At 43.9% G+C, this 16736-nt stretch overlaps 1 protein-coding gene across 1 annotated transcript; it reads left to right on the plus strand.

The window, feature by feature from the left end:
- Window positions 1-718: 718 nt before the first annotated feature.
- LOC126491106 (ATPase MORC2B-like) lies at window positions 719-3853 on the plus strand. The gene has a single exon (XM_050126518.1). It carries the CDS (start codon window positions 719-721, stop codon window positions 3851-3853), a length of 3135 nt encoding a protein of 1044 aa, XP_049982475.1.
- Window positions 3854-16736: the final 12883 nt, after the last annotated feature.

Below are 16736 nucleotides of genomic sequence, written 5' to 3' on the forward strand. Positions count from 1 at the left end.
CTGCCACTGGAGATTTGGGTGGTTCTGTGGACCACTGTGAGGTCATCTCACACATCAGTGGTGATTGTGGCATAACATCAAGCTGAGTTTAGTCTAGGTTCGAATTTGAAAGATAGGTAAGGAGCCCCAAATATCTTTATCAGTTGCCCAGGGGGTCACCGGAAGTACAACTATCTGCTCTGGCCAGAGTCCCTCCAGGACAACATCTATTTAAGGATACTTCGGTCTCTGGTGGTGACGATGTAGATGAAAGCTAAATTTCTTGTAGATTTCTGCATTGGTAAGTCTTCTCATCAAAAACAAACAAAAAAAAAAACAAAAAACAAAACAAAAAACTGAGAACAGGACATGGCTCAAATAATGTCAAGATAAAACAATAACAGTCAACTCTATGGCTGTTTTGGATGAACCATCCACTTTGGACCCAGGCTGTCTGAAATGAACTAAGGAAACAACACTCAAAGTTCTTTAGAAATGCAGGTTTAGCTCCCCCCCACACACACACACATGCACATACACAAACAAAAAAAATTACATCATAGTCATTGAAAAGACAGAAAGAAAGAAGGGTTCCATCTCAGATTCAAATATCTCTGTATTTTAGTTACTAGATTGCTTGTTTAATTTGTCACTAAGAAGCAAGAACTACCCTTTACTGTGTAGAACCCAAGAAAATCTGCTTCAATACATATATCTCTCAGTTAGTGGAGACTTCGTCATGGCATTCACCAATTATAACAGTCTTAACCGAGCTCAACTAACCTTTGAATACCTACACACAAATTCAACCACTCATGAATTTTTGTTCGGAGCCCTTGCTGAGCTGGTTGATAACGCGAGAGATGCCGATGCCACCCGAATAGATATCTATGCTGAAAGGCGAGAGGACCTGCAAGGTGGATTCATGCTGTGTTTTCTGGATAACGGAGTGGGGATGGATCCAAATGATGCCATCAATGTGATCCAATTTGGGAAATCAGGGAAACGAACACCAGAGTCCACACAGATTGGGCGGTATGGGAATGGGCTAAAATCGGGCTCAATGCGCATTGGGAAGGATTTTATCCTTTTCACCAAGAAGGAGGACACCATGAGCTGCCTCTTCCTGTCTCGAACCTTTCATGAGGAAGAAGGCATTGATGAAGTGATAGTTCCATTGCCCACCTGGAATACGCAGACACGAGAACCTGTCACAGACAATCTGGAGAAGTTTGCCATCGAGACAGAACTCATCTACAAGTATTCTCCTTTCCACACCGAGGGAGAAGTGATGACGCAGTTCATGAAGATATCTGGGGATAGTGGGACCCTGGTGATCATTTTTAATCTCAAGCTCATGGACAACGGAGAGCCAGAACTAGACATAACCTCAAATCCAAAAGACATCCGGATGGCAGATCTGTTCCAAGAAGGCGTGAAGCCAGAGCTACACTCCTTCTGTGCCTATGCTGCTATTCTTTACATTGATCCTCGGATGAGGATCTTCATTCATGGGCACAAGGTGCGAACCAAAAAGCTCTCCTGCTGCCTGTACAAGCCCAGGAAGTACACATTCACATCAAGCCGTTTCAAGACCCGGGCAGAGCAAGAGGTGAAGAAAGCTGACCAGGTAGCACGACTTGCCGAGGAGAAGGCTCGGGAAGCAGAGAACAAAGCTCGTGCGTTAGAAGTACACATAGGTAAGGACATCTCACGGGACTCTAGGGCGATGTTGCGGCAGGTCCAGAATACAGCCATCACCCTTCGAAGAGAAGCTGATGTCAAGAAAAGGATCAAGGATGCCAAGCAGCGAGCACTCAAAGAACCTAAGGAACTGAATTTTGTTTTTGGGGTCAACATTGAACACCGTGACCACGATGGCATGTTCATCTACAACTGTAGCCGCCTGATCAAGATGTATGAGAAAGTGGGCCCGCAGCTGGAAAAGGGCATGACGTGTGGTGGGGTTGTTGGGGTCATCGATGTGCCCTACTTGGTCCTGGAGCCTACACACAACAAGCAAGACTTTGCTGATGCCAAGGAGTACCGCCACCTGCTGCGGGCCATGGGGGAGCACCTGGCACAATACTGGAAGGACATAGACATTGCCCAGGGTGGAATCACTAAGTTCTGGGATGAGTTTGGCTACCTCTCTGCCAACTGGGCCCGGCCCCCATCGGATGAGCTGCATTTCAAACGCAGGAGGTCAATGCAGGTCCCGACCACCATACAGTGTGATCTGTGTCTGAAGTGGAGGACCCTTCCCTTCCAGTTAAGTGCTGTAGAAGAAGGTTATCCAGACAACTGGGTTTGCGCCATGAACCCTGATTCGGAGCAGGACCAGTGTGAGGCTATTGAACCGAAGCCGAAGATTCCTATCGGAATATTTAAAAAGGCTCGAAAGACCCAAGAAGAAAGGCAGAAGCAGCTGACAGAGAATATTTGTCAACAGCAGAGGAAGCTTGAGGCCCTTGAGAAAACCAAGCCCATCTGTTGCCAAGGTGACCTGAAAAAATTACCCTTGGAAGTGACCTCCAGACCTCTCACCAAATGTGCCGCTCAGAGCCTTCAACCACCTTTGTGGGGAGTGAACAAGAATGCCCAAAGAATAACCAAGTCCATGTATGCTCCTAGACCATCCAGACAGCTCCAAAGGGCTTCTGTCTTCTGCACCAACCCCAACTCTCCTGCTTCGACAGCCCAAAGAAAGACCATCCTGATTTACCCACCTGAGACACCCCCAAAATCAGTGGTGCCCCTGGTAAAAATTGTACCCCAGCCCACTCCTCTGGTCCAGTCCTACCTGTCAACGTCTGTAGTCCCTAATTCCAATCACCTTTGCAAGGCCGACACCCCTAAAGCCATGAAGACTCCAGTGCTGGAGAACCCAGATCCACCCGTAAATCCCTCACCAGAATGGTGGGATTGTAAACGGAGTCTTGAGACCTCTGATGAGGAAGAGGCTGAGGAGAGAAGGATGGAGTCACGCAAACGGAGCAGGTTGACTGAGAAGGAGGAAAAGATGCCTGCAAACCACCTCTCGGACAGTTCTGAGGAGGAGGGTGCAGCTGACCTCAAGACGGCTCAGCAGGATAAAGGTCTGTACGTGGAGGTGCGGGTGAAAGGGGAGTGCTACAAGGGCCACGTCACAGCCGTGGAGGTGGGAGACAATGTGGTCTGGTGGAAGGTCAAGTTTGAGGATGCGCCCGAGGATACTACACCAGGAAACTGCTGGGTCGAAAAAGGCAGTGAAAATGTGTGGCTGACGAAGCTGTCTCCGGAGTATCAGAGCGCTGATTGGCAGCAAGAGGGTATGAAGGAGGAAGGCGACATGGTGGACCAACAGGCTGTGGCGTTAGAGGGGACCTCCACCTCTGACTGCTTCCGCACTGAACCCGACACCACTGCTCTAAAGGCCAACCACGACACCAATGACCTCCTGGTCCAGATTCTCTGGAAGTGCTTACGTTACTTCATGCCGCTGAGCTTTTCCATATCCAAGAAGGAGCTGGGTGCTATGAATTCAGAAGAATTGCTGTCTCTTCCTCTGAAAGAGTGCTTCAAGCAATACGAAGCCGGGCTCCAGAATCTCTGTAATTCCTACCAAAGCTCTGCCGACTCAAGAGTCAAGGCGTCCGAGGAGAGCCTGCGCATCTCCCAGGAGAAACTCCGGGAGACAGAGGAGAAACTCCAGAAACTTCGGAGCAATGTTCTGGCACTCCTGCAGAAAGCACAAGAGGACCTAAACATCAGCACAGATGACGAGCTGGATGCCTACATTGAGGATCTCATTACCAGTGATGACAGAGAGACCAAGGAACAGATCAGCACCCCCTACTCAACACAGGAGCTTCCAGGGAGGCAGGCCTCATGAGCTGGTTTGATTCATGTGGGACAGTGCCTCTGGGAGGGAAAGAGACTCTGTCTGATTCTTTGAATCTTCCTCCCCTGAATTTATAAATATTTCTTTTTTAGAGATTTATTTTGTGTTTCGTGTGTGTGTGTGTGTGTGTAGCCTGCATGCCTGTCCTGAAAGCAGTGACCTCATAGGCCTTATAAACCACCCGATGCTGATGCAGGCAGCTAACGTAGGTCCTCTGATGACCACAAGCGCTGTAACAACTCAGCTATTTCTATTGGTCCCAGGTTTGTTTGTTTTTAAGAGACCATACTTCTGGGTTTTTTTTTTTTAAGATTATTTATTTTATGTGTGAGTGTTCTGTCTGCATGTATGCCTTTATTCCAGAAGAGGGCATCAGATCCCACTATAGAGGGTTGTGAGACCCCCCAAGGGTTGCTGGAAAACTTCCTGCACTCTTCACCACCGAGTCAGCTTTCCAGCCCAGAGGCCACACTTCTTTTTTGTGACTTAAGCATGTCCAAACCTTTCCATGTTCTTTGCTGAGAATTCTGAACCATTCAGCTCACAAAGAAAAGCAAAAGCCATTCTGAAGTTGGCACAGATCCTAGAGGATCATCAGAGGCCATTTGAGGGATGGAAGTGGTGAAGGTAAAGCTCCCAGAGCTGTGTGGCCCCAGGGGCTCAGGCCTGCTGTGTGTGCTGGGCCCGAGGAAGGAAGGGAAAACCTTAAGGGGGCTGTGGCCAAAGCAGGCTCAGCATCAGAAAGCAGAAAGACTCTTGCTGATGCCCTGGTCTTTTATCAGGACTGTGAGGGTCTGCAGGCTACCCAGGCAGTCGCCAGGGGCAGCTTTCTGAATTGATTATTCTTGCTGTTCTAACATCCCATGCATCACCCAATTTCCTGCTGAAGGAGTGGTTTCACGAGGCTGCCATGGAGTCTAGTTCAGAAGAAGACGGCTCTGTCAGTCTGGATGACTGGGCTGGGTGGTCTTAGAGGTGCTGACCTCCCAAGGATCCCCCAGAAGAGGTAAAGTGTTATATAGCTCTGTAGAGAAGGAGGCTCCATTTACGGCTGACTCAGTGAAGCTGTTTCCCATGGAAAGCCGTTGCTGCTGCTTTTCTGTATCTTCCTGTTGGGTACCACAACACTGCCCTGGAGGAGTTAAGAGGCCAGACCTAGGAAGCACATCAGGCCTTCACTCCCAGACCAGGCACAACCTCGCTAATCAGGGTCGATCTGCTTGATGTAATGATTCCAAATTCCCTCACCTCTTCTCACTCCTGTTCAGTGGGGATATAGAGGTGAGGGACCCTAACCCCAGAAGTCTTATGTCTGTCCCTACTTCGGCACACTTGGTTTAAAAGTGCTTATTGAGTTCTGGGCTTCTGCTGTGTTTGGGGGAAGGGGGAGGGGAGTAAATAGAGAGAGGGAGGAGACTACACATGGAGCCTTCAGAAGTGGTCTTTTCTGAAGCTTTCTCTGACAGAAAGATTTTCCTAAGCTGGTGGTCATGGTTCCTCCGTAAACGCAGCCCTCTTTTGAGCCCAGCTAGGCAGGGTGTGGTCCATTGTTCATAAACCTATTATATTTTTAAGAATTCTTATATGGATCTCTCTTGTGTATGTGTGGTGTATGTATGTGTGGTGTGTGTGTGTGTGTGTGTGTGTGTGTGTGTGTGTGTGTGTGGTGTGCCTGTAGAGGCCAGAAGAATGCCTTAGATCTTTGCGGGCTAGAGTTACAAGATGCTGCGAATTCCCTGAAGTGGGTGCTAGAAACTGAACTTAGATCCTCTGGAAGAACAGTATATATTTTTAACCACTAATCCATTTTTCCGGCCCCTCATAAGTGTTTTCCTTTTTTTGGGGGGGGGAGGTTGAGAGATGGTTTCTCTGTAGCTTTTGGAGCCTGTCCTGGAACTAACTCTTGTAGACCAGGCTGGCCTTGCCTCCTGAGTGCTGGGATTAAAGGGATGTACCACCACCGCCAGGCTCATAAGTGTTTTCTTATCCTTGCTCCACATGCCCCTGTGGCCAGTGCCAACAAGAAAAAGCAGGTAAACTCCTTCTACCCCTCCTCAGGGACTGCCTCATTCTTTTCCTCATTCCATGAAGCCAAAAAGGCTGCCACTCCAAGTGAGGGGAAAGAAAGGGAAAATAGACCAAGTGGGTAGATTCTGAAGAGTATTGACAAACACTGGTGAAGGCATGAAGGTAAAATGTGTTCAGATCTTTCTCCTGCCCTGGCACACATGGCGAGCGCTGAGACTTCTGACCAAAATGGGCATTGCCTTGGGCCAGGGGAGTGATAATGTTGCAGGTACAGGCTTGAGTCTGGGAGCACCGACAAAGAGATCCAGATCCTTGTGTCGTTCACTCGGGTAGATTTAGCCTTCTCGAGAACTCTGCTGCAGTTTGCCAGCTCACAGCTTTGCCAGGTGAACAGCAGGAACCAAGGCTTCAGCTGCTTCTCAGTTCTCTGTGTAAAATTTCAGGTCACAGACCGCACTCTCTTAGAGTTGATACTAAATCTCAACATAATTTACCTTGTTACCAGATTAGGAAAGGGACAAACTCACAAAGCATAGCTTCTTACCATTCCTTTGTTTAAATAAAAAGTGTTTTAAGACGCAAAGCTTAAGCTGTGAGGATCTGAGAATGTTTCAGGGTCTAAGAAGGTGTTTTGAGGTGGACAAATGCAAACGATAAAGGTTTGATGGACTGATAATCTTAACAATAAAATTCTGATAAGCCATTGATCTAGCCCCGGCAGAGTACCTACCACTATCATCATAGCCACAGGCTCAAGATTTCAAATTCCCCTTGGTTGTTTCCTAACTATAGATTTAAAAGGTGCTTTCATTGTGCTAAAAATATGTTAACATTTTCTGGACAGAAGAAAGAGGGTTAATGTTTTCAAACAAAATCAGACAGGTTTTTCTCTGTAACTTTGAAGCCTGTCCTGGAATTAACTCTTGTAGACCAGGCTGGCCTCAAACTCACAGAGTTTGATAGCTCTCTGCCTACCAAGTGCTGAGATTAAAGGCGTGTGCCACCACCACCCAGCTTCATACTGCCGTTTTTAATGTGTCTAAAACTTATATCTTTTTGCAAACTCAAAGAATTCTTGTAAGTTCCAGGAAGTCGACTTGGATTCACCTCAAACAGGCCAGATTGACCCTCATTTACCAGCCTCCAAGCAGCCTAAACCTCCCCACCTTTCCCTGGTCTTGATACCCCTGCCCGGCCCACTTCTCAAATTACCAGGATTTAAAGAAAAAAATTTCTCTAAACCTAACCTTGTCCTCTGCTCTGCTAACATTTTGTTAGAGACAACAGGCGCCAGATGGTTCCACATATCCTAGACAACAGTGAAGCAGCCAGATACCCCAGGATGTGGCCAGCATCCCAAGCTCTCTCAGGTCTCCCAAGAAGCTGATGCTTCCACATTAGCAGGAAGTAGTCTTGAGAATTTAATGCACTCATTTCCTCAGCTGCCATGCCTAACTCCTTACTTTTTTTTTTTTTTAAATAAAGAAGGGAGGTATATTAGGATCCAGGAGAATCTGCCCCTGCCCCGTGGGGACTTGACAGAGTGCAGTCACCCCTATGTCAGGCATGGACGACTGTACCCTGTCCCTTTAGAGGCAAAACTCTGACTAGTTCTCTTTCTTTTTCTGCATCTCTGTCTCTTTCTCTCTTCCTTCCCTTTTCCCCACTCCCTTTATCTCAATAAAACTCCCCACTTAAGCTCTGTCTGAATGGCCTGTCTGTCGCTCACCCACCATGGGCTCTCACCCACTGTGGTGTGTGTTGTCCCCAGACTTCTTGCCCCCCAAAGAGACCACCAGGTCTCACCTAATTTGCAAACCCGAACCTAATTGAGGACAGCAAATGATTACAAAAGGGTGCGGAATTCAATAAGCATGATGTCATTATGCAAGTGAAGTATGTTCTCAGTTGGCCCGTTCCTATCTGCCCTTGCGGTATGTAGATGAAGCATACTATGGACACATTTTTAATTGGTCTGTTCTTGTCTATCCCAGTCCTTATTGGCTTCTGGCCCTTGTCACTATAAAGTGTTTTAAAACAGCCTAGCATAAACAGCGTGGTTCAGGCAGAAAGCAATTAGGTCACTCTGACCAGTTTTGTTTCTTTCAGTGTGGACCCACCCACCATCAAGGTTCCTTTCACGCAGAATCATTACAGTTACCCTTGCAAAGGACCTGGGTATCCAACACCTCTTCTAGTTTCGTCAGGCATCAAGCTTGTACATGGTAAATGGACATACATACAGGCAAAGCACCCATACACTTAAATTTAAAAAAAGAAATAGAAAATATATATAAGGAGCTGGAGAGATGGCTCAGCAGTTAAGAGCACTTGTTTCTCTGCCAGAGAAGGTTAGTTTGATTTCCAACACCTACCTGGTGGTTCACAATGATCTGCAGTTCCAGTTCCAGGAGACGCAATGCCCTCTTCTGAGCTCCACTGGCACTCAGCATGCACATGGTGCACATACATAAATGCAGGTAAAAGATCAATACTTAAAATACAAGGAATGAATCTTGCAAAAATAATTAATAAATAATAAATAAAAATATAAAAATGTGAGTGTGTGTGTGTGCCATGTGGTCTTCGGAAAGTAACATGATTATGTCAACCAATGACCCCAGAACGGTGAAGCCACAGACATGCTTGTTTCAGGAGAGCCATCCTTGTATAGCTTATTCTCAGGATCACAATTCCCTTGACAGTACTATAAATGAAAATATACTGTGGTTAAGATCAAGAATCTAGCCAGGCAGTGGTGGCTTTAATCCCAGCACTCAGGAGGCGGCAGAGACAGTGGATCTCAGTGAGTTCAAGGCCAACCTGGTCTACAGGCGAATTCCAGGACAGCCAAGGCTACAAAGAAAGGGGGGGGGAGGACGAGGAGGAGGAGGAGGAGGATGACGACGAGGAGAAGAAGAAGAAGGAGGAGGAGGAGGAGGAGGAGGAGGAGGAGGAGGAGGAGGAGGAGGAGGAGAAGAAGAAGAAGAAGAAGAAGAAGAAGAAGAAGAAGAAGAAGAAGAAGAAGAAGAAGAAGAAGAAGAAGAAGAAGAAGAAGAAAAGAAGAAGAAGAAGAAATACAATTTTTATCTTGGTCTACGGCTGGCATGGCTATGGTTGCCCCACGTGTCATGTCCAAACCCCATACTCAGAGTTTAAGAGGAAGTCCTATAGACTGAATCATCTTCCTGTTAATTAACTGATGAATGGCAAGTCACCTTGTACTCCAACAATGACCATCAATAGGTGAGCTCCCCCAGTTAATTCCTTAGGTTCTCCTGCCTCAGCATCAGAGATTGGCAGTCTGTGAAGCTCCATTTCAGCTGTCAGTCTGCCTCCAGAGTTTGCGAGTCTATTTTATTTTCTCGTGTGTAGGGCATCCCATCTCACTCAGGTAGCCTAAGCTGACCTGCAAATTACTGTATCACTAAGGCTGGCCTTGAATTTCATTCTGATCCTCCTGCTTCCATCTCCTGAGAGCTAAGAATAAGTTAGCATGCTGCCAAACCTGGTAAGTTTGCCTGTATGTGTATATCACTAGGGTATGTGTGGAGGTTTTGTTCTGATTGACAGGGTTGAGTTTGTAAACGACTGTTTAGTAAGCATGTCCTTTCCCATGAAGCATCCGGTTTTAATTATATGCGTGCACAATCATGCATAGGCAAATATGGTTATTATAGGATTTTCTTCTTCCTGTGATTGTTCATTCTGGAGACCTGGTTTACCTTACTGTATATGCACCTCAAAGCAGTTTAAGCTGAACCAGCACACTGCTTCTAGTTCCAGGATATATTTGATCATAAACCAAACTTCGAAATACTAATAAAAGGAAGTAGTAGGATGGGGTTAAATATTGCTTTTGTTTGGCAAGGAATGTGTGTGACGACAGTCCCAGACTGCCTGCCTCCGGTTTTCCCTGTGACCTTGGTGTGACACAGGCTGCTGCGGCAGCGAAGCTGATTCAAAACTGCCCACCGCCCCCACCTCCGTTCTCTTTTCAATCATCTGTGGTGCTAAATCTCCAGTTTCTCTGGATATTTAATAATGTTAACGTCCTCCCGGCGGTATTTTTATTGACTGTGCTAATAGTGCGAGACATAATGTGAGAAAGAAATTCTTCTCCACGAAGCCGAGTACCTTCCTCAAAGTTCTCGGCGTGTGACAGCCTATTCCGGAAAGCCTCACCTGACCCGCCAACACTCCTTTGAGAGCAAGAGGTCGTCTCCCTGGGACACCAGATGTGAAGTTTTCTGGGTGAAGTTCGAGGGAAACAAGAAGAGGAAACTCTTGAAAAAAAAATCAGTATCAAGTTCTGTGTAAATATAACTAAAATCCTTCCGTGGGCGGATCTGCACCCAGGAGGAAACCACGCCTTCTAAGAGGTTGTGCTGTTGACACCTGTTGATTTAGCTTTCGGCAGCCCGATCTCCCAGGACGTTGAGGACTTGGATCACAGGTCAAACAGAATTGCCAAGGGGTCAGTCCATCACCGGTTGATGGGAAAAGGAGGCACCCGGCTTAATTCGCGGAGTGTTCTTTTCTGGTGCCGCGGTTAGGTGCTTCGCTTACAGAGGGGCGTTGACTTTGTGTATACTGCTATTGAGGCAGGAAAAAGACAAAGGACCTCACGGATGCCAGAAAATGGTGAGTGTGGAGAAACTGTCCCACCCACTTCATCCCCAAATCCTCAGGTCCCCAGGCCCGGGAAGATGGAGTAGACAGGATTGCTGCTGACAGCTGTGGCTTCCCCTGCTTCTCACCTCTTCAGTCTGTGAGCCTTAGTTAGCTTCTCAGGCATTCTCTGGCCCGCTTGGTGCTGCTTGGCTAATCCGTGGAGCCCCTGTGTCCTACCAGGCCCCTGTGTGCGCGTGTGGAAGCAAGCCGAGCCTTTGCAGGGTAGCTTTGCTCCGCCCAGAGATCTCCCTGGCTTTGGCCATGGCAACAAAGATTTGGGGAAGACTTCACAGTCTGGCACGTTGGTTTTGTGCTCCAGAGGTGGTGTGGACAGAGGAGCGTTATCAGTTATAAAGACTTGGGGGCCCGAGGCTGATGACCCAAGGGGCTGTGGTGAATCCCATTGGTGGGTGGGAGACAGACAGGCTATAGAGAGAGAAAGTTTAGGTATAGAGTTTATTTGGTGGGTTATGGAGGGTGACGGGAAGAAGGGGGAGAAGAGAGAGAGAAAGAGAGAGAGGAGAGGCAGTATTTACCTCTTCAGAAGAGAGACTGAAAAAAAGAGAGGAAGGAGAGGAGACATGGGGAAGAGGGGGGGGGGGGGTAGGGAGTGGGTGGAGCTTGTCTCTTAAAGGGACAGGATACCCAGATGACAGACCAGGCCAGCAGATTATAACATTCCCATATTTTTCTTATAATAAAAAGACAGGAAGTTAGGCATAGCAGGCTGAGGGAATTCTCAAGACTGCTTTCCTGCTTATCTGTGGGTATCGTCTTGGGGGCGCTGAGAAAGCTGGGTGTTGTCACATCCTAGGGTAGCTGGTTACTTTACTCCTGCCCAGGGTTTGTGGTATGGAACTATCTGGTGTCTCTTAGACCTGGCATGGTGTTGGCAGAGCAGAGGACAAAACTAAGTTGAGGAAGAAAAAAATTTCAAGACCAGGGAATTGATAGGGGTGTATCTAACCTGTTTAAGGTGAATCCTTCAATTCAGCTCGCTGGAACTCACAAGAATTTTTTGAGTTTGTGAAAACCTAAGTTTTAGATATATGAATTGTCTAAAAGGCAGCATATTTATGTCAGAATGACTGTGACCAATGCTTTTGCACAATGAAAGACTATGAACGGCAGCATGAGAGAAACATTTGATAACTTGCGTTTGTCCTCAGACCTTTATAACTTGCAGGCACACACCTTAATAACTTGCACTTGTATATCTTAAAACACTTTTTATTTAGAACATGTTAAGAAGTTATACTGAAATTTGTTTGGTGCATTTGTCCTTTTAAACTGACAAAACCTCTTAGCTGTCAAACTGCATCAGAAATCTTTGAGAAGGATAAAATTTTACTTGTATTATTAATTTAAAAATAACAGATAACTTACTTGGTTGTCTACCTAGAGCCTCCCCTCAGGGTCCTCCATGGTTGTTGAGGGTCGTATTTGCCTTTTGCTGTTTTAGAAGATCCTGTGGACTAGAAAATCTGTAGGAAGACAAGCCTATTTTGATCTGAGCAGCTAGGCTGTCGATTCCAGTTCTGTCCACATCTGGAGATCTTTAGTTTAGATGGAAGGCAGTTTTGTTCAGTGGTTAGTGCTTTCACTTAATGAAGTAAATTGTGGATGGATGTTTTCTGTGCCTATCTGTCTTCTGTCTTCTTTGGAGGAAATGGGGTGCTGCTGCTAGAAGTCTGCCTGTCTCTCTGTTATGAAAAACCATTTAGTAATTAAACATTTAAATGCCATATTCCCCGGATCTCTGAGCAGTTGAGGGCTGTTTATAGGGTATATATAGAAAAGTTATAACTACCGCATAGAATCTGCCTGAAGAGCTAGGTAAAAGCTTGAGTGTTGGCTTTTAATAGGTAAGATTTATACTTGTGGAAGACAAAAAAGAAAAAACTGCTTGCAATAGAATGGTAGAATTGACAATAGTGGAGAACAGCTTAATATATTTTAAAGCAGGGTTGGATTAAATATACAGTAGTTTTATAAGAGATTTAAGAGTACATACCAATTTAAAACATGAGACTTATTGTTTTCTTAGTCTAGAATGAGACACAATGAACAGAAAATTATAACATTTAACAATAAACAGACAATTATAGCTTTAAATAACAGTAAATATATGTACATTTATACCTAGTTGAATTTAAGTTCTATACACATATACACACAGAGTTAAAGCTAACTTATGTTTATACATAGTTAAGTCAGATGCATGCACACTCAGACATTAAACAGCAGTTGGACAAAGTGGATGCTTTTACTGGGCCCTATCAAAAGCATGCCACCTCACAAAACACACCTGTAACAGTCAGTAAGAGGAATTTAGAGACAAAAACATAAGTAAACTGCAAAACAAGGCAAGGAATACTTCAGTAAAGATGGCAGGACTTGGTCACCTGACTGCCCTTAGTTAAAATGGTGGTGAAATCACCTCACATTCCCTTAGTCAAGATGGTGGTAAGGTCACCTGACCTGCCCTTAGTCAAAATGGTGGTGAGGTCATCTGACCTACCCTTAGTCAAAATGGCAGCAGCCATATGTTGAATGGAGAAACCATGTTTTTAGCGCCTCAGAGGGAATTTTAAACAGATATAAATAACAAGAAAGACATGGAGACCATGTAGAATATACATTTAAAACAAAATTACATCCATGTGGCCACAAAAATCACACATTTTGAGCTGTCCTGTGGCTGAGCCACTGTGCCACCAGCCATGGTGGGGAGCAAGGACTGAAACTGGAAAGAGCTGTCTTGTGGATCCAACTAATCTTGCCTATTTCTGTGGGACCAGCAGTAGCAGTGGCAGGGATAGAACAGAAGGAATAAGAGCGAGAAGAGGAATACCAGCAAGAAAAAAAGCATTTACAAGCAGATGGGCAGGTGTCTTAGGGTTTTATTGCTATAAAGAGGCATCGTGACTGTGATAACTCTTATAAAGAAAACATTTAATTGGGGTGGCTTGCTTACAGTTTCAGACATTATTATCATGATGAGGAGCTTCACAGCTTGCCAGCCTACATAGTACTGAAGAGGTAGCTCATAGTCCTACCTTTTGCAAGCAATAGGAAGTCGACTGGCATACTCCACAGTATCCTGAGCATAGGAAACAAACCCCAAAGCCCGCCCCCACAATGACATGCTTCCCCCAATAAGGCCATACTTACTCCAGCGAAACCACATCTTCTAATAGTGCCATCCCCTATGAGATTATGGGGGCCAATTATATTCAAACTACCACAGCAGGCATTGTGGCCTGCTCATAATCTTATTGTTTTAGAAGTGGAGATGGGATACCCAGAGCAAGCCAGATAACTAGACTGGCAGTGTTAGCTAACTCTGGATTTAGCAAGAGATATTATTTCATTAAGTAAATAAAGAGCAAAAGACACCAGATAGTAACCTTTGGCCATACCATACATCCACACATGCACACACAATTACTTATAAGCAATCTTAGTTGAGGTTACTATTGCTGTAATGAAACGCCATGACAAAAAGCAACTTGCAGGGAAAATGGTTTATTTTGTTTATGTTTCCACATCACTGTTCATAATTAAAGGTAATCTTGACAGTAGCTAAATAGGGTAGGAACATAGAGGCAGAGACTTGTGGAGGGGTGCTACTTGCTGGGTCTCTGACTATAGGCTGTTCAGCCTATTTTGGGAGGTCCTGCTACACAGCACTTAAATGGGCTTTGTGAGCAGAATGCTACAACTTGCTTAATGGTGACATAGATCAATTGCATCCCTGGAGCTGGGGCAGTAAGGATGGCTCACAGAGGCAGTGAACATACCTCCTCCATGTTGAATGGGGCAGTGACAATAGGCAAAGCTAGTGTTAGTCCTAGCCATGCCTACTTATCACTTTAAAAAAAATAAAAACCTTTCCTTGTCAGAAAACGATTACAGATACACTATAAGACAGATTCAAATGAAAAAGCCCTCTGAAAGGGTCATAGTGTTGGGTAAATGCACATGGGCTTAGGAAAGAGAAGGAAGAGTATAGACAATCATAGATAAAAGAAGTAAAGATAATAAAATAAATATTAAACTTTAATATAGAGTAAAAATAAGCCACATAAAGATGGAATATACACAGAGATTCTAAACTATGTGTATTATTGTGTTTTCTTTGGATTTTTTGACTGTTAATGAGCTAACAGCTGAAAAACATTTGATTCAAGGGCCTGATAAGCTAAACCAACATATATCTTAAAGGTATCTTGACTTCAAAATGATTCTAAGGATATGTTACTTTGGAAAAAAGGTTCTTTTGTTTCTACAGAAGGTGAGAACCTGTGGATTCCTTCCAAGCTAATGTGGTTTGATGGAATAAAACCCCTGAAAGGTCTTCGTGAACCCTAAAAATACTTCACTCAACAATCAGCAGGAAACAGTTTGGAGAAAATAATGTCCAAATTCCCAAAATGATTTTTTATAAATGTTTGTTTTCATTTGAAGGGGTGGATTATAAATAGTTAATGGTTATAATCAAGGTCTTTCTAAAGAAAAAAGGGGGTATGATATAAAAATGAATACATTAGTAAGACATTGGTTTATTAAAACAAATTTAAGGTAAATTTTGTTATCTATTTCTACTCTTGTTTAAAGTATTATTTTAATAGCTCATTTAAAATATAATATATAATTAAAAATTATAGATTTAATAGTCATTTATAGTAGTCAAACTTGTAGTCATGTTAGTTAGGTTTTCTACATATACAGAGATATATTTCAGTTAGATAGGTAACCTTCAAAGACTTAAAAGGCCTACAGAATATGGCATTTAAAATGTGTTAAGAACTTAGAATTTTCTTAACAGTGAGACATGTCTGCTTCAGGCAGCACCAACCTTCAAGAGGTTGATTGGGATTGAAGAAACTTGTTATGTAATTTGCCTTCAATGTCAAGGCTAGCCATTTGGGCAAGGAACTGCTCTTACCTGGATTGTTTGATGGTATACTGTATGACCTGGACATGCAGGACACACACACACAAAAAAAAAAAGACAGCTGAACTTTCCAAAAGAAGGTGAGACAGTACTTCAGGGTTTCTATTTCACCAAAGAAACCATCAGACATTCTGAAGTACTCAGGAGAAAGTGACTGAAAAACTGCCAATATAGGCAAAACAGTCTTTCAAATTCTTGTTTCACTGAAATGCCAGATATTATGGGACTATAGGATAATGATGGATGCTCCAATGTTACAGAAGAACTTTGAGTGACTGTCTAGGCAGCATGATGTCTCTGTCGATTCTAGTGTTTTGGAAATTGCTTACAATGCACTTCCTATTTACTTAGGTAATATTATATCCTTCTTGGGTCCATGATGGAGTTGAAGACAGTTATAGTTTTCCTTAGATATAATAAAAGATAACTAAGATGTGAAACTTTAGACTCAAAAATATAAAATAGATAATAGAATATTTTCTTCAATTTTGTCAGATACAAATATAGACTAAATATTGTAATTGTAATTCTTTTTTGATAACTGTTTATTCATATATAATTCTACTATGTTAAAGTTAAAACCTTCCTTTTTATTTACACAGGAAGGAGAAATAATGTGGGAATTCCCTCTGTATGCTATGAAAATGTTTTATTACCATTGGTTAATAAAGAAGCTGCTTTGGCCTATTGAAGGGTAGAATATAGCTATGCAGGAAAACTAAACTGAATGCAGGGAGAAAGAAAGTGAAGACAGGCAGACACTATGTAACCACCCAAGAAATGAAATGTGAAGTAACAAACCATGAGACTTGTAGTAAAGTATAAAATAATAGTAATAGGCTAATTTAAGATATAAGAGCTAGCTAGGAATATGCCTGAGCTGTTGGCCAAACAGTGTTGTAATTAATATAGTTTCTGTATGATTATTTGGATCTAAGTGGCTGGGAAACAAAAGCAGAGTCTCCCTTTACAGTCAGACTTCTGCTCTTTTTTCCTCTATCAACTTCTGGGGTGAGTCACTATACTCTATACAATGCTGGGAATGAACCCAGAACCTTCTGCGTGTTTGGTAAGTACTTTATTAACTAAACTACTTCCATTCCTAGCCTGAGAGAATGTCTTTTTGAACAGAATTTTCTCTTTGCCTTCCTGGCATCCTTTTTTTTCAAGAAGCCTTTCCTGTAACTGAAAGTGGGGATCATACAGTGCCCA

This window comes from Alexandromys fortis, unplaced genomic scaffold (genome assembly GCF_014885135.2).
Source record: "Alexandromys fortis isolate MF-2015 unplaced genomic scaffold, M_Fortis_MF-2015_v1.1 scaffold_237, whole genome shotgun sequence".
Classification (NCBI taxonomy): domain Eukaryota; kingdom Metazoa; phylum Chordata; class Mammalia; order Rodentia; family Cricetidae; genus Alexandromys; species Alexandromys fortis.